General features: G+C 56.4%; 3 protein-coding genes and 1 pseudogene across 5 annotated transcripts in view; 3 read left to right on the top strand and 1 right to left on the bottom strand.

The window, feature by feature from the left end:
• Positions 1-1426: 1426 nt before the first annotated feature.
• Positions 1427-9949, bottom strand: LGI3 (leucine rich repeat LGI family member 3). The gene is made up of 8 exons (XM_045998484.1): positions 9500-9949; positions 8528-8599; positions 7605-7676; positions 7189-7260; positions 7016-7087; positions 6241-6410; positions 5920-6084; positions 1427-3611 (listed from the first exon to the last, which is right to left on the bottom strand). The coding sequence occupies exons 1-8, from the start codon at positions 9703-9705 to the stop codon at positions 2794-2796; spliced, it is 1647 nt and encodes a 548-aa protein (XP_045854440.1). The 5' UTR covers positions 9706-9949; the 3' UTR covers positions 1427-2793.
• A 3576-nt stretch (positions 9950-13525) lies between these two features.
• LOC123936939 lies at positions 13526-14906 on the top strand (annotated as a pseudogene).
• A 764-nt stretch (positions 14907-15670) lies between these two features.
• SFTPC (surfactant protein C) lies at positions 15671-17970 on the top strand. Of its 2 annotated transcripts, none has more exons than XM_045998407.1 (5): positions 15671-15739; positions 16465-16623; positions 16975-17097; positions 17345-17455; positions 17833-17970. In XM_045998407.1, exons 1-5 carry the CDS (start codon positions 15698-15700, stop codon positions 17968-17970), a joined length of 573 nt encoding a protein of 190 aa, XP_045854363.1. In that variant the 5' UTR covers positions 15671-15697. The 2 variants fall into 2 exon arrangements, with proteins under 2 accessions (XP_045854363.1, XP_045854364.1); XM_045998408.1 differs by having other exon boundaries at positions 15698-15739; positions 17345-17459; positions 17807-17970.
• Positions 17971-19124: 1154 nt separating this feature from the next.
• The window catches only part of BMP1 (bone morphogenetic protein 1), a 42136-nt gene continuing 37567 nt past the window's right edge, over positions 19125-23693 (top strand). The window contains exon 1 of one of the 2 annotated variants that reach the window (XM_045992041.1): positions 19125-19535. In XM_045992041.1, coding sequence (XP_045847997.1) covers positions 19382-19535 — 154 coding nt within the window. In that variant the 5' untranslated portion in view covers positions 19125-19381. The remainder of the gene's footprint in view (positions 19536-23693) is intronic. The other variant, XM_045992022.1, reaches the window with a different exon arrangement.

Genomic DNA, 23693 nt, shown 5'->3' with positions numbered 1-23693 from the left:
AGGGAATCTAAGGGACAACAGAGGTCTGCTCCTGAGAGCAGGACTCAGCGTGGAGGGGCATGCGGTTGAGGGGTGCAGAGTGAGTGGACTCTGTTTCTCATGGCCTTTGGTCGTGAGATGTTGACACAGTCACCCAGCTACCCTGGGTTGCTAGGCAACTCTCTGGACACACAGATGACCCCCAGGGCAGGTGACCAGGCAGGCGTATATCAGGCCACATTCCCCATGCGAGAAAGCTGGGCACTCAAGGGTAGAAGTGTCTCCCACCTCTGAAGGGAGTCCCAGGGGGAGTGACAAAATGTTTATCTTTCTACCTGGCAACAGAGTACCAACATGTCTGGGACACTCAACCTACTTCCCCTGGCAACTTCTCCCTGGCCCAGCATGAGGGTCCATTCCCCATTTGAAAATGCAGGACAGGAATTCCCAGGACAGTGTGGCTGGGGGGCCTGCGGGACATCGGATAAGCCAAGAGCACATGAACGTGGTTTGAAGAGGTGGAACCCCAGACACGGCACCCGTGAGGTTCCCCATGATGAGGGGGTGCTCAAGGGCAGGTTTGGGGTGCATCTGACACTAGAGGAGAGACAGAGGGCCCAGGGGCTCTGAGACCGATGGGTGAGGAGCCCTAGTCTGCAGACAGAGTTCTCCCCAAAGATCAACCTCCTCCTTTCCCAGCAAGCACCCTTCTCTGAGCCCCTTCAGCATCTCCTAGAGTCCTAAAGACTAGAGTCCTAAAGACAAGTCACAGTGCTGTGTCAGACGCACTATTCCAACGGCTTTCCACATATGAATGCATCATATATTTCATGCATCTAGATCTCACACGAACTCTGTCAGCCAGGTATCTTGATTATCCACATTTCATCGATGATTAAAAACAGATACAAATGGGCTCAATAACATGGTTGAGGCTGCCCGTGCCGCTAAGTGGCAGGATCAAGAACTGACAGACCAAGTTTTAGTATCTACTTGACAGAAGAGAAACCCAGGGCCAGGGAAATCAGTGCACTTGCTTGAAAACTCCCACCTCAGGCCAGAGTTGGATGCAATGGAACAGAATGGAGAGGGACTCCTGAGCTTGTCTTTGGCCATGTTGGTTGGAGTTGACCTGATGGAAGGACAGACTCCAGTCTCCATGGGCCCCAAGTCTGTGATCTCCAGGAAGGAACACTTGGGCCATGAGTCAGCCCCAGGTGGTAGAGACTAGTCACACTTGATCCACATTTGAATGTCATCATCATGAACTCCTGACCCCAGCACCAGCTGACTGTGGGGTGCCTACTTGCTCCTCTGAAAGAGAGCAAGGAAGAGGGGGGTCTGAAGGCTCCTGCCCCCTGAAGACAGCAGGGACAGAGAACACAGCCCTGGCTCTGTTCTGAAACAGCCACCTCCAACAGAAGCCACTGGACACCTGAGAGCCAGCAAGGGGGTGGGACATTTTTATTTGCAGCAGTGAAGTCATGACATTGCCCCCAAGTGTCCCTGGGCATCCGCCACCAGTGGGTCCTCACAGAGTCTGGGCACAGGGAAGTTTGCCCACCTCACCCCATGCCTTCTCCACCGGCCGTGTGCAGCTCCGAGCTGCCTATTCCCAGCCTACAGCAGAGGGCAGCAGAAACTTGGCTCCCAGGTCCTGCTTCTACGGGACCCTCACCCCCCTCCACCCTTCAGTTCGCACTAAGACACAACGCTCCTGGGGCCTACCTCTGTGGATTGGAGAGGTCCTGGGACCCCCAGGATGCTCTCTAGCCCTCCTCCACTCTTGGCACTGGCCCAGTTGGCTCGGGTGCTTGCCGGGGGCCCTGGCTCGGGCCAGCATTGGGACCAACCTCACAGAGCCTACACAGCTCAAGGTCCACATCCCAAAGGCAGGGGGTGGTCAGAAAGCTGGGGCAGCCACGGTGAAGAAAAGCTGAATGGCTTTTATCTGGGTGGTCTCCCATCCCCAGGTGAGCTGGATTCAAGGTCAGAGCTGGAAACTCCAGGGAGAACAGAGAGAACCCTAAGAAGATCTCAGGGTCTGCTTTGTTATTGCTTTGGGCAGAGGGGCTTTGCCCCCAGATCAAGCTGGTTCCCAGAGCCTGGCACCACCATTCCCATCCTTATCAGCTACAGGGTGGGCACATGAGGGATGAGTGAGCCGAGGAGGGCAGGGACCGTGTGCCTTCTCCAAGAAGAGAGCTAAGGTGATGAAGGCCGCCCTGCATCTGCACGTGTGCACACAGAAGTGGGAGAATCAGCAGGTGCCTGTGTGTAAACTGAGGGCGTCCATCATCATCTGCATGTGCATGCCGAGGGAGCAGAGCGCAGGGGACTGAGCCCCGCAGCATGGAGGCTGCGGCCCCAGGACGTGAGCAGGTAAACAGAGCCCCGGAGCACCAACGGGAGAGACCAGAGAGTAGGAAAGCTAAGCTGAAAAATGGGATGGGTGGTTCTGCTCCCCCATGCCCCTCCCCTGGGGCCAGAGCCCAGTGAAAGCAGCAGATCAAGGGGGGCAGAGTCTTGGGGCGACCAATGTCCACACAGGAGAGGGTACAGGGCTGCTGAGTTGCCTGGCACACTTTCAGGTCTCCATGCTAATGACAACTACGGTGAGTGGCTCCCCTGGTCCCCCCCACAGTGTGTTTCCATGCTCACGGGTGGGGGCGGGGGGGCACGGGGGGCGGGTCCATGAGGCCATGTAGGCAGGTTGGTTACACGTGTCTTCACATGTGCAGGCACACGTGCTGCTCACAGAGAGACTTCCCTTCAGCCTCCCACAGCCACCCAGACCCCGAGGCAGGGCACCCTCTAGGCACTGAGATCCACCACGATGTGTCGGTACACAAGCGTCTGTCCCTTGAAGCTGGGGGCCAGGAGCAGCTGGGCGTCGCCAGCAGGCATGTAGCAGAAGGCCCGAGGGGCCTGCACAGCCAGCTCCTGGAACCGCACGAACTTCTGACGTCCCTCGTCCCACTGGTAGATCTGCGTGAAGGAGAAGTCACTCCCCAGCGCCAGGTAGCGGCGGCCGCCCACAAGGAAGGGCTGCATGGCCAAGGAGCCCCTGGAAGGCAGGGCCTGCACTTCAGAGAAGCGGGTGCCCTCCCAGCGCAGGATCTTCGAGTCGCCGATATAGCGGCTGAGACACAGGTAGCTGTCGCGACCGGCACGGAAGTGTTTCACGGCCTGGGCGTCGGGCACCTGGGTCACCTCGCCCTGGGCCACAAACTGCTTCTGGGTGCGACTCCACTGGTAGATGACGGGCGCCTGGGAGCTGCTAGATACAATCAACCGTGGCTTGCCCTCGCCGTCCACGAACTCCAGGTCAGTGTCACGGTGCCAGGCGTGCAGGGCCTGGTGGGAGTAGAAGCCGTTCTGGTGCCAGCGGTAGAGGCTGGTGGCGCCCGCCTTGGAGCTGTCTGCCACCGCGAAGTACCAGTCTCCATCAATGCGGAAAGCCTCGAGGTCATTGGGCTTGCGCACGCGCTGTGGGTCAATGTCCTGCAGCTTGGTGAAGCGTGTGGTGTTGGGGTCCCAGTGGTAAATATAAGAGCCCCCAAACAGCTGGGCCACAACCATGTACAGCTGACTGTCCACCACCATTGGTTTGCAGTGCACAGCAGAGGGGGCTGCGGGGAGGGAGAGAAGCAGTCTCAGGCAGGGTCAGGCACCCCCGCAGGCCCCCACCCCATGCCATGCCCTTAGAAGAGGGGGGTCACTCCCCTCCGACCCTGGCCCAGAACTAAGGCTCTCGGGGACACCTCCCACCGAACTTCACCCGCTTCTCCCAGCTGATCATCCGTCTCAGCATCACTCTTCCTCCACCCTTGCCCCAGGGTTCAAACATCAGCTGACATGGAGCACAAAACAGGTGTCCCTCCGTATTGACTGGGTGTTTATCCATAATATCAATTATGGAATGTTTATTGTGTGAAGCCCCTGGGCTGAGTGTGAACAACTGATCATCGGAAACGGATCCTGTTATTTTGCCCATTTAACATTGACAGGAGTAGCTCAAAGTCTAAGTGACGCCCAAAACTCCCTGGCTGGCCGGATGCCAGGCAGCAGAAGGAGGAAGAGACTGAGCCCATCCACAGCCAGGTCATAAAGCCAAGGCACACACCATGACACTTTGATGTTTGGATAGTTGTGTACGAAAACACACTATCCTAAGAATTCTCACTTTTGCAAGGGCTGTTATGTACGAGGATGTCTGCACGAACCTCCTTCTGTTCAACAACCAGATTGATCTGACCTCTTCTCAAGCACGTGAAGCACACAGGGCCACACTCTTCACCTGTCCTGGTGTCTCTATTTATCTGCCCTCCTCCTTCCCAGCGCTGCTTTACACACCTTCCTCCTCCCCATCTCTCCCCCCAAGAAAGCCCATGCTGAACCCCAGGCCTCTTGGCAGTCACCGCAAATCCCTTCCACAGCCTTGGTCCACCTTCCCAGATACTCATGACTGCCCAGCTCCCAAGCTCAGACCCTCCATGCCCACACACCCAAGAGCACCTCAAAATCCAGCTGGCCAAGACTGGGCACACATCTACCCTCAAATCTGTTCCTGCTCTTCCTCCTCTATGTTCTCAATTTCCATCTGTGGCTCCACCCATTCACCCCCTCCAGAAGCCTGGAGCCATCCCCAACACCTCCCTGTCCCTCACTCACCCACAGCCGATCAGTCCCAAGTCCTGTCAGCCCTCCCTTCTGCTTTCTAATACAGTTTGTGTAGGATTGCTGTTATTCCTTCTGTAAACATTTTCTAGAATTTACCAGGGAGACCATCTGGCCCTGGATCCTTCTTTTGGGGGAAGGGTTTCTTTTTTATAAAGACTTCAGATTCTTTCAGAGATACAGGGTAATTTAAATTTTCTGTTTCCTCTTGTGTCAGTTCACTCCTCCATCCTAAATCTCTCTCTCCATCCCCACTACTGTTGCCCCAGTCCAAACTCCTGCCTATCCCCCTAACGGTGTGCCCACATGTCTTGCCCCATGCCAAGCCACTCTCCTCACGTCATACAGAGAGACTATTCTTTTTTTTTTTTTAAGATTTTTTTTTATTTATTTATTTGACAGAGAGAGAGATCACAAGTAGGCAGAGAGGCAGGCAGAGAGAGAGAGGAGGAAGCAGGCTCCCCGTGGAGCAGAGAGCCCGATGCAGGGCTCGATCCCAGGACCCTGAGATCATGACCTGAGCCGAAGGCAGCGGCTTAATCCACTGAGCCACCCAGGCGCCCCAGAGAGACTATTCTAAAATACCAGGTGATTTGTTTCACACACTCTGCTCAAAACCTGTCTGTGACCTGGTCCCCATGTCTCATGGGGTCTCATCTGCCTCTTTCCACCTTGAACCTTATGCTGTAGTCACATGAGCTCCTCATGGTTTACACATGCACGCACTCATGCACTAAGCTGTTTCACACCTTCTTGAACTTGCTCATACTGTTCTTGTTGCCAGAATACCCTTGCCACATTTTTTTTCTGTGCCAAGTCTCCCTCAGCCTTCTAGACTCAGCTCAAATTCAGTGGATCCCAAACTGAGCTCACTAGCCACTCCTATCTCCTTCTTGGTTCACTGGAACCAACCAGTTACTCAAGCCAGGCACTTGTGCATCACTTCTGACTCTCCCTCACCTTTCAAGGCTCAAGTCAGGCATCCCCTCCATCAGGAAGCCCTCCTTGATTGCCCAGGGTACACTTCTCCTTTGTGGTCCTAGAACATCACATTCATATCTCCCTCCTCATACCCACCTATTATATGGATGTTATCTGTGTATGTATTGGCCTCTCCCCAAAGACTGGAAAGTTATTATGAGCAGAGACCATGTCTCATCTACGCCTCTGCCTGTAAGTACTCAATGGAGAGGAACAATGGAGCCCAGCCCCTCTCCACCCCTTTAAATGTGGGCCACCAAAGCCAGCCTGGGTAGGTACCTGGTATTCTATCATAATCTCGAAGCTGCCGTTCCACGTAGTCCCACTTGAGGACAGTGCAAGCGCTGGCACCTGGCTGGGCCAGAGCCAAGTAGAGGTCGCTGGAGTAAAGGAAGGGCTCGGCTGACACCGCTGGGAAGGACAAGGTCTGGTACAGCACGAAATCTGTAGGGATGAGAGGTGAGCGGTGGGAAGAAGAAGGCTAAGAGCTTGTTGGGGGGTAAGTGCTGCTAGACCAGGATGGTGGAGGCTAGGGGTGCTTCCGGGTGCCTGTGAGAGCCCCGGGGAGACCTGCGGTGGGGGGAGGGAGGCACCTCCTACCGGTGGTGATGCAGTCAAACTCTCGCAGTGGCAAGTCCTGCACCTTGTGCTCCTGGAAGCGGGGCGGGCTGGCACAGTAGATGGGAGCCACGGTGGTGTTGGTGTGTGCCAGCCACTCCACAAGCCACTTGACCTTGCAGTCGCAGTTGAGCGAGTTGCCCCGCAGGTCCCTGGGTCGCGAGGGCAACGGAGGGAACACGGAGAAGAGCAGGCTCCCAGTGGCTCTGCGCCCCCCACACCTCCCACCCAGGGGCTCTCTGGGCTTTCACAAGTGGGTATAATCAAGGCTGCCGCTCGCTGCTCACATGGCATCTTTGCGCAGATTAGAGAGAAGTCCCCCTTGGGCTAGATGCACCCCCATGGACATGGACTTGGCCAGCGGAGCCGGGGCCGAGTTTCAGTCCCTGCTGGCCTCCTGGGTGGGGTGCCCTTTTGCAGTGTGTAACCTGCACCACTATGTCGCATCTCAGTTCCTTCAGACCTTCCACAATCCTGGGTGTTGCTTTTTTTCTTGTGTAAATACTGACTGATGATTGTGGCTATACGATAGGACATTTATGTATGCTCAAATCAAACATACGTTTTAAACGCGCGTGTTTAAGCAGCATATACATACTCATTGTGTATCCACGTAAACTTCCAGGAGGCATCCCCAAACCTAAGCCCTCCCAGGCTCTCAAGAACTTATGATCTTCCCAATTCTAGCTCGCACGCCCCTCTCTCCAGGGACTTGCCCCTCTGCGCCATTGTCGAAAGTGGTAGGGCTCAGACTTACAAGTCACTAAGGATATCCAGGGGCCGGAAGATGTCTCGAGGCAGTGTCTGCAAGTTATTGTTGGCCAGCGATCTGCAAGAGAGACCCCTGGGTCACCTGACTGAGGCCAAAGACCACAGGAGATGTGAGGCTTTGGTCCCGTGTGTGTATGTGTGTGTCCGTGATGTACTCACAGATGTGTCAAAGACTTGAGTCCTCTGAAGGTAAACTTGGATAGTGCCCAGATGTCGTTGTTCTCAATGAATCTGGAGACAATGAGAATTTGTTGTAGATGCCACTCAGTACCCCAGACTCCCAATCAGCTACTTCTCTCCGCCCCAGCTAGATTCCTGCCCATGGTCCTAAGGCAGGCTTCCATTCTGATTCTGGTGGCATGAATGAGACTGTGGTGACAGGGCATCTGAACAGGGTGGTTTAGGCAGAGAGATGGATGAAATACCGTCTGCTTGAGTCCAGCAGTCAGAGGACTCAAGGGCTCTCCCTCCCCATTGCCCCCAGCCTTCCTCATCCAAGCTGCCCTCTCAGCCCACCCAGGCTGGGGCTCCCTCCTCATTTCTGGCTCCCATTTCCCCCACTTCTTGACACACACAGGTACTGCAGGTGTGACAGTCCTGTGAAGGCGTTGTCTCCAATCAGAGTAAACTTGTTGGAGTTGAGTAACCTGGAGAGACAGAGAGTGAATTAGAGATTCCAAGGGTGTGCCCCTGTGCCAGCCCCCAGCCTGCCACCATACCCTGGGACTTCCTCACAGTGCCGGGCCCTGCTGCCCCACCTTGGGACCCCAGAGCAGCCCAGCACCAAGAACAGCCAGGAGCTTGTTCTGAGCCCACAAGCTGTTTGCTTCAAGGGTAGAAACAGTCAGGGGCAGAGCTCTCCTACCAAGCTGGGTCCTTCCCCACTGTATCTCTCTGTCTCTGTGTCTGTGTCCGTCCTCTGTCTCCCACCCTCATCCCAGCTCACTCACTCCCTGTCAGACTGGTGGTGAGCTTGAGGGTAACCCATGTTGAAAAGGAGCTGGGGTACCTCACAAGCACTCTCTTCTGCGACTGGGGCTTCAAACAGGAACAGCCCTTGTTAAAATTCCACAGCCTCCCACATCCCTCCCTTTTGACTCCCCGCTCCTTCTTCAGATCCTGGTCCCCGGGGTCAACTGTCTCTAAGATGACCCCTGTCCCCTGCAGTGTCCACCTTTTGGCACCAACCCCAGCTACTGCGTCCAGATCCTTTGGTCTCCAGAGGGGGCAAGTCCATTCCTTGTTGGGCCCCAAATACCCACTGTTGGTTTTCATGAGCACCCCCACCTTCCTTCTCCCCACTGCTGTTCCCTGCACTCTTCCCGACTCTATGCTGCTCCACCTTTTGTGGCTTTCCTAGCCAGCAGAATTTTCAGGGACCCCTGCCTCTTAACCTACAATGGCTACCTGTATTCGTTCTCCTCTCCCCAGCCCAGGATCTGTCCCCTTCCACTGCCCCACCCCATCCCCGCCCTTGCCCAAGGCCCAGCGTCCTTACAGGAACTGCAGCAGGGGCAGGTGGGAAAAGGCTCCATCCTGGATCTCTGAGAAGGCGGCATTCACCAGCGTCCTGCGGGGGACACAGGAGTCGGTACTGTGGGGACTACGCAGGGACTGGGGGCGGAAGGGCGCCCAAGGTGAACAGGGCACTGCTTCTCCACACTCTTACCCTGCAATCTCCCCATTTCACCAGCCTGGGCCCCCTAGCTGGGGCTGTCTTTCCTTTCCCTTCAGAAACTCTTTGCCTTTCCTCATGGCTATCCTCCCCTACGGCCTCCCTGAGTACCAGTGGCCCCAGGCTGAGCTTCCCCTTCAGCCGAAAAGAAGGTTCCATTACCCACACCTTCAAGATCATCCAAATGCCCACCGTGTGCTAGGTGCTGTGAGGGATTGGGGCACTGGAATGGGGGGTGGGGGGTTAGCCTCCTGTTCTCAAGGACCACACAGCCCATCTGGTCCCTGAGGCCACTTACTGCAAGGGACAGGCTGGCTGGCCCAGTCCAGAGTGGATGGAAGACCCGTGCAAGGCGGCGGTCCCGTGCCAGGGCACTGTGTGGGTGTATGTCCCTTCCACCCCTCTCCCTGCTTCCACCCTCCCTCCCCCTACAAAAAGCCTTTCTGCCCTTGGAGTGACATCACAGACAGGGGACCACATGCTCTTGTAAACAACCCCTCCCCCCGTGTCCAGAGCCCTGCACACAGTAGGTCTCATTGATGCTGATGCCGGTGATGATTCATTCTTGGCCCTAAACTCCTGTTTTCCCCAGCCATGGCTGCTGAGCCTGCATGACTACAGAACTCCCGGCAGGGCTGATGCCTTGAATCTCCAGTCCTAAGGACGCCTGGAGTCCTCCTGCTCCCCACACTTTGTGCAGGGGGAGCAAGGGTTTTCCCCATCCACTGTCAGAAGGCGCTTGCCTTGCTCCCTCTTTCCGCTCCCCCACCTCCTAAGCCAGGGCAGGACACTCACAGAGAGATGACCTCGGAGGGCAGGTTCCTGGGCACGGCCTTAGAGTCCACGCAGAAGGCGGTGTCCCTGGTGCAGGAGCAGCTGGGCGGGCAGGGGGGCGTCTTAGGGGGCCTCTTAGCACTGACTTGCAGCATCAGGCAGAAGCCGAGCGTGGACAGCGCCAGCAGCAGGAGCCGGGAGCCCCGCCTGGCCCGCAACCCCGCCATGCTGCCTGCAAGCTCTCTCGCGGGCCACCGGCCGCAGCCCCCGCCCCGCGGCTCTCCGCCACCCAGCGCGGGCTGCCACCTCCCGGCCACCGCCGCTGGCCGCCGCTGCCGCAGCTAGGAGCCCGGCTGCCGGCTGCGGAGAGCGGACTCCTCCGGCCCTCGGGCGCCGGCTCCGTCCCCTCCCCTGCTCGTTCTCGCGAGCCGGCAAGGAGAGCTGCGCGGGCCCGGAGCCGAGCGAGGGCTGACCGGCGGGGGCGGACGCGGGCTGCGGCCGGGGCGCGCGCAGGGCGGAGTGGGGGCGGGGACGGGGGCGGCGGGCGGGGGAGTGGCGGGGGGAGTCCCGTGCTGGGAGTAGCCCAGGAAAGGAGTGGTTGCGGCGGTCTTGGGGCCGCCGTCTGCTTGCACGTCCGGCGCCCAGAGAGACTGTCGCGAGTGCAGGTGTGCGAGGTGTGCAAGAACATCGTCTGCTGGCATGACTGTGCACGTGTGTGCCTCTGCCTCTGCCTCTGCACGGGCACTTGCACGAAGGCGCCCATCCCCTCGTGGGGGCATTGCTGCATTGTCGATCCCCGTGCCTCTGTGTGCCTATCTGTCGTGACCCTCAGGGGACATATCCTCTAAACAAGAGTTCATGGGTGTGTCATAAGCCACATGTGTGTGTAGCTGTGTTCACATGTGTTTCCACGAGCCAGTGAACAGAATGTGCCTTTGTGCCTCTGGGAGCTGAAAAGGGAAATGTTTGTCACTGAGTCCGAGTGGGAGTGTGTGGAATTCTGGAACAGCTCTCCCTACCCAACCACAGACTGTTGAAGCTGGGTAGAGCCCTGGATGTTTCCCAGGCCAGCTCTTTGTCACAAATGAGGAAACGGAGGCCCAAACTAAGAGGAAAGCAGCCCAGCTTGGTGTCACATCTACTGTGTGTTGTGGACTCTGCGCGCTTAATCCTTCCAACCTTTTAAGGTAGATGATATTAATCCCCTTTTACAGACAAGAGAAGTGAGGCTGGTGGTACCAGAGGGAAGGGACAGAACAGGGATTTCAGCCCACTCTGCCCAACTCCAAAGTTCAGAGTCATACTTCTGTACCAGGGCTTTCCAAAACATGGACCAGGGAGTCCAGGAGAATCTTCGGGGGAGTCACTGAGGTCAAAATAATTGTCCTAAGAATGTTAAAACTTAATTTTGCTTTTTAACTCTCATACTCTCACATAAGTACCCTGGAATTTTCCAGAGGCTACACCATGTATCTTCAACTAAGCCAGCAATTAAAGAGATTTGTAAGGGGTACCTGGGCGGCTCAGTCCACTGAGTAGCCAAAGACTCTTGATTTTGGCTCAGGTCATGATTTCAGGGTCCTGGGATGGAGCCCAGCGTGGGGCTCAGCACACAGGAGGTAGTCTGCTCAAGGATTCTCTCACTCTCCCTCTGTCCCTCCCTCCGCTCATGTTCTCTCTCTCTTTCTAAATAAATAAATCTTGAAAAAAATAAAAGAGATTTGCAAAAATGTAAAACAACGACACTCTTATCTCTAATTTTTTTTTTGCTTTGTAAAATCATTTTTAAGATTTATGTTACTTATGTTAGAACAGAATGGGTTTATTATTGCAATTTTCACTAATTGATTAATACTTTTGAATTTCTCAGTAAATATCAATATAGTAAATATCAATAGATATAACCCACATAAACAGAAGACCTTGGGGGTCCCCAATTTTTTTAAGAATGTTAAGGGGTTCTGAAACCAAAATGTTTGAGAACTGCTGCTCTCCTCTGTGTTACTTCCCTGGGGGTCTCTGTGTGGGACTGATTGTGCTGAAAGTTCGCACAGGACCAGGGGAGCCTGGAAGCCAGGTGAATGGGCTGCCTGTCTGGTGTTCTTTCCATAGCAGGCTAGGAAACTGAGATCGCTGGGTTTAAGATATGTCCCCAGCTGTGCCCAGCCTCTGCCAGCAGGGACTTCTCTGGCCAGAGCTTACGTCTGCCCATGTTCTCTCAACTAGGGATGCCCTGCCCCTTTGATGCTTACTTGCCACTGCCCATCCAGCTGCCCGTGCAGCCCTCCGCATGCCAGCTTGTGGGACAACAAGCAATGGGGATAGGGAGGGAGGCCTGGGCAGCTGGGCAGCCGTCCCCACCCGTCCCTGGCACAGCTCTGCCCAGTGCACAAAGGGCGGAGTGATTCTTGTCCCTGCCACTGCAGCAGGGGAACTGGAAGGGGGAAAAGAGGAGGTCCACATAGAAGGGGTGGCTACCACAGGGCTCTCCATCAACCACGGCTCTCCCAGAGGAATTTAGCCCAGAGACAGAAAGGGAGAGGCCCTATTCTCAGCTAGGGAGAAGAGCTGTTTGGGGGGGGGGGAATAGATGATGTTAATCATGATGATTGGATTGATGATGTCACTGGATCCTCACAACAGCTTGGAGAAGGGGACGGGACAGGCAGACTAGTCCCATTTCACAGCCGAACACACTAAAGGAAAGGCGGAAAGATGGATTCGTTCAGGGTCCCAGAGCTGGCTAGTGAAGCATCAAGAGCTCCATATGCGGAAGAAATGAACTATTGATCGCTCCCCTGGAGCCCCTTTATGCTTGATGACCATCTTATCCTTGCATATAATGACATGCTGGCTGTGCGCATGCTCTGTGCCCTGCGGCAGGTACAAAGAAGCCTCAAAGAAACCATGGTCTCAGGGCCAGTCCCTGGGGAAGATAGGGCAAGGAGAAGCTCCTGCATTGCTGATGAGAACAGCAGTGAGGGCTAAGTGGCAGACGAAAGGGCAGCAGGAGGCCTGGAGATTTGGGGGTGGGGAGGTGTGGCAGCCTGGGTCCGCAAGGTGGCAGAGCAGAGACCATTGGCCCTTCCCTGGCCTTTGGAGCTCGATGGCACTCGGAGACGGGGAGAGGCATTGAGGGTGGGATTTCTAGGAGGGAGAAAAGGCCTAAGTACATGCCAACATGTGAGAAGTCTTCAGCAGAGCAGAGAACTGGGGTGGTGGGAGGGTGAATGGGGGGACAGCTCCCCATGCCCAGCTAAAGGTCCCTCCCTCCTCACTTCCAGAGAAAGACCTCTACTGGGTCAGTGTCAGAGGGGTAGGTGCTAGCATCTGAACTCCCCTTATGAAACTTGAGGGCAACCTTCCTTCCCCAGCCTCCAAACGGGCAAAAGCAAGTGAGGGGGGAAAAAACAGAAAAAGAAAACCATAAAGCTTCTGAGAATTACGGCCTAAGGGCAGCCTGCAGGGGAGACTGAGGACCTGCGAGAACAGAGACGTCTCTCCAAGAGAGACTCCTTTCTCACCCCCAGCTGATGATGGCAAGCCCTCCACTCAGTGCCTGATCAGGACAAGCCCCACAGCTGGACCCTGCGGCCCCCTGAGATGCCCGCAGGGACCCCGAGATGCTTGCAGTCCTCCTTGGCTCTCCCACTGGCCTGCTGCCCACCTGGCTCAGGCCCAGTGCATGGGAGTCAGCCAATCAATCCCAGTGTTGCCAGGACAACCCAGGGGCAGGAGAGGGGCACTGGGGGTGGGCAGGGGTGGGCACCGCAGGCAGCTGTCTCCTACATCTGGCACCTGCACACATTTGAGAGGAGAATGCCTCCCCCTCCTCCCTGGACACTGCCCCCGAACACCACCAACCCCCCCACCCCCCACCCAAGCCACCAACACACACTGTTCCTAGGACACTTGCTGCTAGAGGTTTCGGCAAATATTTAAAGGAGCAGTTGGTGTGGGGTGGGGGGTGAGGAGGGTGGTGGGAGTAAACATTCCCTTCCCTTCCCTCTCTCCTTCCCTGAGCTTCTTAGTCTCAGCTCAGATGTCATGCTGTTGTGCAACCTGAAGGCTGAAGGCTCTCCTGCTGGAGAGGAGGTCCTCAATGGGGATGGGGCAAGTCGCCAAGGACTGGAGAGCTGGGGGCCAGCTCATGTCGGAAGGGCAGGGCCAAGGTGCGAGGGAGCCCCAGGCCAGGGACAGGAACTGGGGTGAAGTGTTGGAAGTAAAGTAGCAGGAACCAGAGGAGTGAGGGTGGGCCGCTGACTTAGACACCTAGAAAGTTCCAAGGGAAAAGGCACTGTAGAGACCACCTGGCCCAGAAGAGAAGGGATGCAGCCATGGGTCAATTTGGTTTAGTACAACAAAGCAACAGAAGTGGCTTTGAGGAGGGAGGTGAAAGAGTTGGAAGGGAGAGGGGAAGGTCTAGAAAGGGCATCACATGGGATGAGGAATATTCTTGGGGGAAATTTAGGGTCAAAGGGTTTAAAAAGAGGAGCCTAGAGGGATAGGGTTATAGGTGGCATCAAGCAGGAGAGATTTAAGAATGAAGAGATTGGTGGGTATCTGGGGGGTTCAGTCAGTTAAGCGTCTGCCTTCGGCTCAGGTTGTGATCTGAGGGTCCTGGGATCCAGGTCCGCATCGGGCTCCCTGCTCAGCAGGAAGCCTGCTTCTCCCTCTGCTTGTGTTTTCTCTCTCGATGTCTCTCTCTCTCTCTGTCTGTCAAATAAATAAATAAAATCTTAAAAAAAGAAAAAAAAGAAGAATGAAGAGATTGGGACCCCATCAGTCATCACACCCAGCCCTGTGCTGGGCTGTTTGGGCACAAAAGAGAAGTGTCAGGTGTGGAATGTGCTATCAAAAGCCTTCCGCTTGATCTCTGAAAATAGTTCACTGTTTACTTGATGCAGAAACCCAACAAAATCATTCACATCAAGAGGTTCAAATCTTCACGTTCATTTTAAGAACACTCATGAAACTGCGCAGGTCATCAAGGGCATGTACATCCCCCAAGCCACCAAGTATCTGAAGGAGTCACTTTACAGAAGCAATGCGGGCCATTCCATCATCATAACGGTGGAGCTGGGAGGTGTGCCCAGGGCCAAATGGTGGGCTGGACACAGGGCCAGTGGCCTCAAAAGAGTGCTGAATTTTTGCTGCACCTGCTTAAAAATGCAGCGAGTAATGCTGAACTTGAGGGTTTAGATGTAGATGCTCTGGTCATCGAGCACATCCCGGTGAATAGAGCCCCCAGATGAGCCGCTAAATTTACAGAGCTCATGGTCTGGATCCTCCCCACACTGAGATGATCCTTCCTGAAACAATGCAGACTGTTCCCAGCCCAGAAGAGGAGGTGGTACCAATGAGAAAGTTAGCCCACAAGAAGACTGGAAAAACAACAACGTATGGCCTGGGGATAAATTCAGCCTAAAATAAATGCAAATAAAAGCAGGCGGGAAAGGCCTTTAGCTTACAAACAGGCCCATAGCAAAGACTGAGAAACCACACAGTAGTAGGTAAAAATGTATAGCCAGAGGGGACAGAGTTTTCAGAATTAGGAAAAGAATGGCTATCCGCAAGGGAGGTCAGGTACCACATGTGTGGGAAGAGACCAGGCAGGTGACATACTTGAAGTGAAAATGTAAGGCTCTTTGAGAAATGGCCGCCTGCAAACCCCACACTGATGCCGAAGCACCCACCTGCCTTCAGCAGGGCCTCCTGAGTCTGCAGGTACTGCCTCCTCACTCCCCTTCCTGATGCTCATCCCTGTGACGGGGTGGGGGGAGGGGAGGGATTCTGCTAGGAAGTGGAGTGGACTCCCACTGGGTCAGACCCCTGGCTGCTGAGAGGTTCAACCTGGTGGAGGAACAGGGAAAGCCACAGACTGCAGGGGCTGGTGCCAGCAAGAAAGGCGGCCAACGCCAGGAAGATACCTACGGTGAGAGGCGCAGATTGCCCAAGGGCAAGTTTGCTCAGCTCACCCAGCTTTGCTCTGGCTGAAGCCAAGAGGACTCATGTGCCAGGGCCAAGGGCCCTCAGGTGCTCTTGCTGCTGGCTTATCGGGACCTCAGTTCTGGAGGGCCAGGAACAAACAGGCTTCAAAGTCAAGGGTTTGGCTGGCAGAAGGGGGCGGGATCCGTCACCTCTGTCCCCTCTCCCTACTGGCACATATAAGACCGTATTCACTCTTGGGAGATGAGAGGATAAGGTGCCTGCAGCAAGATGGATGTGGGCAGCAAGGAGGTCTTGATTGAGAACCCGCCGGTAAGTATGACCGTGTGGGGACATGTGTATGAGCTGGGCTCCGCCTCATCCAAGCTCTTCAAGCTGGTCCTTTCACCTGGCTTCATTCATTGAGTTAACGAGGACAGTGCTAAGTCAGGTCAGGGACACCAATCACTAAGGGAGAGTCCCTTGGGGAGAGGGACATGGCAACCAATCATTCCAGCATGAGGGGCTGAGAGCCACTCCAGTGATCAGTGGAAAGGGCTGCAGAGGGCACTGTGTAAGCAGCCACTAACAGGGAGTCACAGGAAGCTTCACAGAGAAAATGACAGTTGAGCTGGCTTCAGAAGAATAGGTAGGAGCTCACTAGGTGGAGAATGCAGGCATTGCAGGAAGAAGGGGTAGTTTGTGTAAAGGCAGGGAGGTGTGAGAGAGCACACCCCATGGTCAGATCCTCCCCACACTGAGATGATCCTTCCTGAAACAGAGCAGATTGGGGGAATTGTTCTGGGGAACAGAGAAGGATGGGGATGGCTGGGATACCGGGGTACAGAGGAAACAGCAGGAGATGAGACTGGTGCTAGACTTCACATCTAAGCATTTCTGTTGGAATCCAGGCCACCTCCTCCAAGAAGCCTTCTCTGATCTCAGCCCTCTTCTGCACATCCATAGCATTGGTGTCACGCTGTGGGAGGTGTCTAGCTTGTGGGGGGCACCCTCTTCATGACCTCATACCTGTCTCTTTCCCTATCCCACCATGTCAGGACTACTCGGCGGCCCCCCAGGGCCGTTTCGGCCTCCCCTGCTTCCCTTCGAGTCTCAAGCGCCTTCTCATCATAGTGGTGGTGATAGTCCTTGTGGTCGTGGTGATTGTAGGGGCCCTGCTAATGGGTCTTCACATGAGCCAGAAACACACTGAGATGGTGAGCAGACCCAGAATGGGGTAGGCAGTGGGTAGAGGACCCTCCAAAAAGGGGGGGCTGGGTTGGCTGGGCAGAGAGTGAAATGTTCGGGGGGGTAAAGGGGAGGAGGTAAGGGGTACCTCAAGAAAGAACAGAAGCAGGAACAGGGTGGCAACCCCGGCTTTGGCTTTTCCACCAGGCCTGTCGCTGGCCTGGCAGCCTGTTCCTTCTAGCATCTGGTCCCACCCAGCCTGTCTGGGCTCTCAGCAAAGAAGATATCACATTTTAGTAAAGAGGGCTGAGGGTGGACATGGGGACCAAAGGGACGAGTGGAGAAAGAGAAATACCAGGCCACCCTGTGCCCTCCCCCAGGTCCTAGAGATGAGCCTTGGGGGGCCGGAAGCCCAGCAGCGCCTGGCCCTGCAGGAGCGTGCAGGCACCACAGCCACCTTCTCCATTGGCTCCACCGGCATCGTAGTGTATGACTACCAGCAGGTGGGTATCCCTGAGCCTCTGACCCTGGGGAGGTGGCCCTATGACAAGAATGCTAGACCACGCAGCTGTGCCACTCCATGCACATCCATCTCTCCCCAGCCCCTAGCCCCTTCCTCCCAAGGCCGAGCCCCAGATTCCAAGAGGTCTCCCTCTGGGGCCTAACCTAGAGGGAGATGGCCCCGGATCAGGGTTAGGGAGTGAGCAAGGCAGGGCCTTCCTGAATGCACTCTGGGGTTCCTGTGTTCAGCTCCTGATTGCCTATAAGCCAGCCCCGGGAACCTGTTGCTACATCATGAAGATGGCTCGGGAGAACATCCCAAGTCTTGAGGCTCTCACTAGAAAGCTCCAGAACTTCCAGGTAGGTGTGTTGGTGAGGAGGAGGGGGTTGTCCTCCTCCCAGGGCTGCTGGGAGGAGCATTTGAGATGGCAGCTGCTTGTCACCTGTAAAGTGCTACTCCCTGGGGGCTGCCAGGTATGTGCCCTTCTCTAAACTCACCTGTGCCACACCTTCCCTACCTGTTCCCCAGCTCTTCTCTGATGCCAAGCTGCTGGCCTCAGCTGAACCTCACCACCTGGGGGCTTCTGACTCCAGCACAACCCCCTCTTCACTGGTGAGGAAAGTAAGACTTTTAGGAGGCTCAGAAAGATGGCCAGACATGCCGGAGGTCCCACAAGAAGGGCCACAGGCAAGACAGAAACTCGGGTCCAGGGCTCCAAATCATGTGTTCTTCCCAGGTCAAGCCTGCCGTGTCTACCTCTAAGCTGGGCCAGGAAGAGGGCCACGATGCTGGCTTGGCATCCCCTGGGGACCTGGACTTCCTGGGCACCACAGTGAGCACCCTGTGTGGCGAGGTGCCCCTCTACTACATCTAGGACTCCGCAGGTGAGCAGGTGTGCCGGCGGGGTGGCGAGCAGCAGTGGCCCAGGAAGGCTGATGCCACCTTGACATGTCAGCTGACCAGGAACTGGGGAATCCACTGAACTGGGTCATCTAGGGGGCTGGGAGGGGGTTCATAGATAGCCCCCTCCCAGTCCCTCTCCCTGAGGTAATAAACAGTGTTTCTTTGCTTCCTAGGACCTGTGGAAGCCCCGAGTGAAGAGGAAAGAGCCATGCACTAAGGCTCTTCTGCAGAGAGGCAGAAAGCTGCTCCTACTCACACCACAGACACTGGGGCTGGAGAAATGGGAGCTGTGGGGAGAGGTGGGAGCGGGCAGAGGAGATGCGGCTCCTAGGGCCAAGGGGCTCCTACCACGAAAGAATAAAGCAGCCTGACTGAAAAACAAAGGGTGCGCCTCTTCCATCCTCCCACACCCTCTCAGTCCTGCTCTTGGTGGGGCCAGTTAGGAGACGGATAGGTCCCGGGGGGAACGACGGGGCTTTCCCTCTTCCCCCCTCTGTCAGGGCGTGATGGGGGACAGGGGGCAGTGGCGAGGGGACGAGGCAATCCACGGGCTTTAGGCGCCCTCCAGTGGTGTCTCCCGAGAGGACGAGAGACAGAGACAGAGACCGGCAGAACTCGAGAGACAGGGACGCGCTGGGAGAGGGCGAGGGTCCGAGAAGGCAGAGACCGACAGACGCCGGCGGGGGAACGCAATCGGAGACAGAGGGGCGGAGGCGCGCTGAAGCCGCGGAGCGACCTGACAGCGTGTCCCGCTGCCCGGGATGGGGCTCGGGCCAGGCGCCCGCGGGACGAGCCGCCGCTAGAGGGCAGCTCGCGGGAGCGGCAGTCGGCCGGGCACCCCGGGGCCCGGCGCCCCCTCCCCGGCCCCGCGGGCCCGCGCCCCCGGCCGCACGAGCCCCCTCCCGGGGCGGGCCAGCTCCGCGCCGTCCCCGCCCCCGGCTGGCGCACCGCCCGGCCTGGCCTTGCGCTGTCCCGCACCCGAGGGGGGCCGAGCTCCCGGCGAAAACCCGCCCTCCAGCGAGCTCATTTCCCTAAAAAGGGGGGGGGGGGAGGGAGGAGAGAAGGAAAGAGGAAAAGAAGGGAAGGGAGCAGAGAAGGCTGGAGGCGCAGGGAGAGGGCCGAGGAGCCGGACCGGAGAGGGGGCGGGAGACAGGAAGGAGGGGGGCGAGGACAGGGAAGGGGGAGAGGTAGGGACGCGCGAGGGGGGGCAGCGCGGGGAGGGAGCGCGCGGGCGAGCGGAGGGGAGCGCCCTCCCTCGCCGCCAGTCCTCCGCTTCCCCTCTCGCCGGCTCCCGCGTCCGGGCGCGACCCGCCGCCGCCGCCGCTGCCGCGCCCGCCGCCGCCACCGCCGCCGCCGCCGCCGCCGCCGCCGCGCCCTCCAGCATGCCCGGCGTGGCCCGCCTGCCGCTGCCGCTGCTGCTCTGGCTGCTGCTGCTCCCGCGCCCGGGCCGGCCGCTGGACTTGGCCGACTACACCTATGACCTGGGGGAGGAGGACGACTCGGAGCCGGTCAACTACAAAGACCCCTGCAAGGCGGGTAGGCGCCCCCCACCCTGTCGACCGGCCGCAGGGCGCAGGAGCCGGAGCGCGGGCAGGCCCGGCGGGGAGGCGCGGGCTGCTTAGGGTTCGGGGTTGGGGGAGGACAGTCCAGTGTGGGAAGCCGGGAGCTGCCTGGTTGGCAATGCAGTGGGGAACAAAAGAAAGAGGGAGAGAGGGAGGGGAACTTTGGGGGACTTTTAGGACTGAAGTTTTGCTGCTATTTGTGGAAGCTGCTGCCGCTGCCTTCTCTTCCCAGAGGATTCGTGGGGAAAGCTCCTTGGGTCCCGGGAGAAACCTGCGGCCAAGGAGGCTTTTCCTCCTGCAGGAAACTTTTCTGGACAAACTCCCGTGTGTGTGTGTGTGTGTGTGTGTGTGTGTGTGTGTGTGTGTGTGTGTGTACACGCGCGCACTTTTCCCTTCTCCCCCAGCTCGGGCTCCAGGACGTTGCTGTTTTCCAGCCTGTCTGGGCTGCCCCCCAGCCGTCACATCTGTCTGCCCAGGCTGTGCGGGAGGCCTGCATCTCCGAGGAGCAAGTCTCCTGAGGCCCCCCATCCAGCCCAAGTGAAGGAAGAAAGTTTTTCAAGGGATCCTCTGATGTCATGCTCCTGGGGTATCCCTTGGTCCCCCCACCAAACACAAGGCTTCTGGGACAGAGGAGACAGCTGTCAAAGTTAGAGAAGCCAGCCATGGAAGAGGGATTACCTCTGCCCTTAGGTGCCAGAGGTACCTACCAAGGCCAAGTTGGGGTGGAAAGGGGAAAACCACAGAGAACTCAAATACTGTGTATCAGTTCTCTTAGTCCAAGACACTGGAGGCTAATTAGCTGAGGTCAGAGCCCTGGAGTGTGTGTTTGTCTGTGTGTGTGTGTTCTTTGTCCATGAAGACCCTATGTAACCCCTTCACTCCTGCTGGACCCAGAGGGGTCTTGCCCCTGGAGTGACCAGATGGCCAGGCACTCAGGCCATTTGCCTAATCAGATGACCCTGAACAGGGCTGCCTGGAACAAGAGAACACACAGGGCATAAGATACTATCAAAATCTTTCCTCAATTTCCTGCCTCTGATTTTGGCCTGTTTCCAAATAGCTAGGACCAGGGTAGTGGCCTGGTCCACTAGAGTGGACTTCTAGAGTTCTAGAAGTGTCTGTATGTGGCATAAGGTGTTGGGTCCCTTTATTCCTGACCCTGGGCTCCCTACTTTGGGTGGATGGATCACAGCCAGCTACAGAAGAGGTAGACCCTTCCTCCAGTGGGAGGAGGAGAAGCCAAATCTCTCAGCCCTTCTCCACCCTTGCTGGGCTGTGTGTAAACCAGGCACTAGCCATCATCTTTCTCCCTGGGCTTGGAGTGGGCATGAGGCTAAGTGGATGGAGCTTGGGCTTTGGACGCTGGCAGACCTAAGCTGTCAATCCTGGACCCACAACTCATTAGCTCTACCGCCTGGGGAATGTTAATTATCATCTCTGAACTTTGCTTTTCTCACCTGTAAAATGGAACTGATCCTATGTCTCTCTGTAGAGTTGGTGGTAAAGATTAAATATGAGAACATATATAAAATACTTATTAGAGATTAACACTTAATAAATGTGTGCTGCCTATTCCCCTGTTTTCTATGCCTCACACTCCCACTTCATTTTTTTTCTGAAGGAATGGGCTGGGTTTGCAGGAAAAGGGAGTGTCTCCCTGTCCGTCTTTGTGTCACTTCTTCATTCAGCTGGTCAACATGGACCGAATGTTAATAATATGTGTCAAGCCCTGGGCTTGATGTTGGGGGAGAAAGAGAAAAGTGTAAGACATGTCCCCTGCCCTCAAAGGGCTTCCAGTCCGGGAGGGGCACAAGATGGATGGGAATGTAATCAACTGCACCAACCAAGATGCGTTCCGTGCCACCTTAGAAGGACAGGGCTTGGGCTCAAGGAGCCTCTTCCCCCTCTGCAGTCCTGGCGACGGTGGTGGTGGCAGAGAACCAGGGGTCACGGGAGGCTGGGAAGGCTTGGGGGTTCTTCATGGAGGAGGGAAGACCTCGAAGAATGGGAAGGAAGTCAGTCTGACGTATCTCACTCCTGGAGGGTTTTGGAGTGATTCTTGGAGGAGGCAGCTGGAGGCTGAGGGCTCTATCCCCAGTCTCAGATTTCATGCTAGGGTGGGGCTGGCTGAGTTGGAACTTCAAACAAGGGCTCTGGAGAAGGCTCTGCCCCAGGGTGAAGTGAGGCTGGTGGGGAGCTGGGCCAGGCCTGGGGGTGGCCCAGAGGGCCCGAGAGCCTGACAAGGCCAAGAGTCAGGGTCAGATCAGGCCTCCCTCCTGGGTGTGACTGCTGCAGCCTTGCCTACCTCCGCCCTGACTCCCAAGACCCCACACCAACAGCTTCGTGCCTCAGGTCCCTAGGCTTTTCCCTCTGTTCATGTTGCTGTGTCCTCTTGGCCCCTCTGAGCCTCACTGTCCGGGTGCTAGACGTGATGGTGGCGGAAACACCTGGCTTTACGGCCTTCGGATGTCCCTGATGGGCCCGCTTACCTCTGCTCCCTTGACCCTTTCCAGCTCTCTCCTCTGGTCCTCCTTGCACACGAGGACCAGGAATGAAAGCCCTATTGACTCCCCTGGCTCACCTCTCAGGATAACCAGGCCCTTTCTTGTGAGATTACCTCCTGCACTTACTGTCAGAGCTAGGGCAAAATTGAGGCCAGCAAGGCAAAATTAAGACCTTTGATACCCCGGAGAGTTTCCTGGATCTTGTGGGCAACACTAGAACAGTAAGTGGGAAGCTGCGTTGGTCTGTGTGTGTGCTGAGAGCTGGTTCCACCAAGCTCATGCTCTGGTGTGCAAGCTCTCATGTGCACATATGAACTGTCTCTCTGTCTCTCTCCTTCTCTCCCCCTTGCCCAGAGAGATTGTGAGTCAGCACTGATTTCTTGCATGGTAGGATGCCAAACCACCCAGGGGTACCTTCCCTGAGATTCCCAGCTCTGGGGAGTGACCCTTGGGGCTCTGGGAGAGACCTAGGAGACAGGAATTGGGACACAGATGCTCCCATAGGCAGAGAAGCACACAGGGACTGCCATTGGTGGGAGCTCAGAGGTTTGCTCTTAGAAGAGGATGTGGGGGAGTAGTTCACCAACCCTCATCACTGTCCCCACCCCAGGGGCCTTGTACCCCAGGTTTGGACTTCAAGGGCCCTCGGTCATAAGCTCTGGAGGTTGAGAAGTGCTCCCTTCTCTTGCCGGACCACATTCCCCCTCCAGACACTCGGAATGAGTCACCCACCTACCTGCGCCCCTGCTCCCTGAATCACCTTCTCTTTTAGGTGCCCCAAGGGAGGAGGAAAAGACTTAGAATCTCCCTGGGCTCCAGATGGAGGGGAACCAATGGGACTCCCCCAGAAAGAAGGAACTCTCAAGAATTCTAGTTTCTCCAGAGGTTTTGGGAGAAGATGTTGGGGGAGGATGGGGAGGGTGGAGAATGTGTCTCTCAGGCCACTAAGCGCCACCTAAGGATATCAGGAGGAATCAGCTCATCTCTGTGTGTCTCTGTCTCTCTCTCCACCCCCATTCATTTCTAAGGGTGCCCTTCTCCCTTAGGGGGTATGGGCTGTGAAATGTATACCTGGAATTAGCTGTGTGTTTGAATATATGAGGACTTGCACGAGGAAGTAGTCAAGAGAGTGTTTGGGCATATTTGTGGGCGTCCCCCTGCTTTCTGGGCTAGTCCCTTCAACTGTGCACATGGGTACTCTGAGTGCACGTCAGGAGGCGTGCAAATACGTGCCTGTGTAGCAGCACACAGCCGTGATTAAGTACACGTGCGAGTCTGTGGGAGCTTGAGAACGTTCTCCTCCAGCCAGAAGCTGCATTTGTGTGATGGGACATGCGTATGCCCTATGCCCGTGGCATTGGGCGCCATCACACTGGGGAGCTCCTCTCCCTCTCCCCAGACGGGGATGCCTTGCCGCGTCCCCGGGAAGGAGACTCTGTGGTCAAGAGGCCCGCCTAGAGGATAGGCACATGAAGTCCACCTTACTCCTCTCTTTCCTCGCCTGCTCCCAGCCTGGCTATGGAGTGGCCACGAGGGCTCCTGGCTGGTTTACAGCCAGAAAACAAAACAAACTTTTGATCCTGTGTTGAAAACAGCTACTACCCTGACCCTGACCCCAGGGCTTCCTT

The sequence above is a fragment of the Meles meles genome, chromosome 2 (genome assembly GCF_922984935.1).
Source record: "Meles meles chromosome 2, mMelMel3.1 paternal haplotype, whole genome shotgun sequence".
Lineage (NCBI taxonomy): Eukaryota > Metazoa > Chordata > Mammalia > Carnivora > Mustelidae > Meles > Meles meles.
The sequence above is the reverse complement of the archived record's forward strand: the minus strand, read 5'-3'. Positions and strand labels throughout refer to the sequence as shown.

What these genes read in the sequence shown, in the direction of transcription:
- LGI3 (XM_045998484.1), bottom strand. Translation starts at nt 9,705, where the DNA reads ATGGCGGGGTTGCGGGCCAGGCGGGGCTCCCGGCTCCTGCTGCTGGCG. An exon ending in CTGTCACACCTGCAGTACCT is followed by an intron (nt 7,261 to 7,604) that starts GTGTGTGTCAAG and finishes CATTGTCTCCAG; the next exon opens with ATTCATTGAGAACAACGACA. An exon ending in AGATTATGATAGAATACCAG is followed by an intron (nt 3,612 to 5,919) that starts GTACCTACCCAG and finishes CCCTCCCCGCAG; the next exon opens with CCCCCTCTGCTGTGCACTGC.
- SFTPC (XM_045998408.1), top strand. Translation starts at nt 15,698, where the DNA reads ATGGATGTGGGCAGCAAGGAGGTCTTGATTGAGAACCCGCCG. An exon ending in TAGTGTATGACTACCAGCAG is followed by an intron (nt 17,098 to 17,344) that starts GTGGGTATCCCT and finishes TCCTGTGTTCAG; the next exon opens with CTCCTGATTGCCTATAAGCC. An exon ending in GCTCCAGAACTTCCAGGTAG is followed by an intron (nt 17,460 to 17,806) that starts GTGTGTTGGTGA and finishes ACTCGGGTCCAG; the next exon opens with GGCTCCAAATCATGTGTTCT.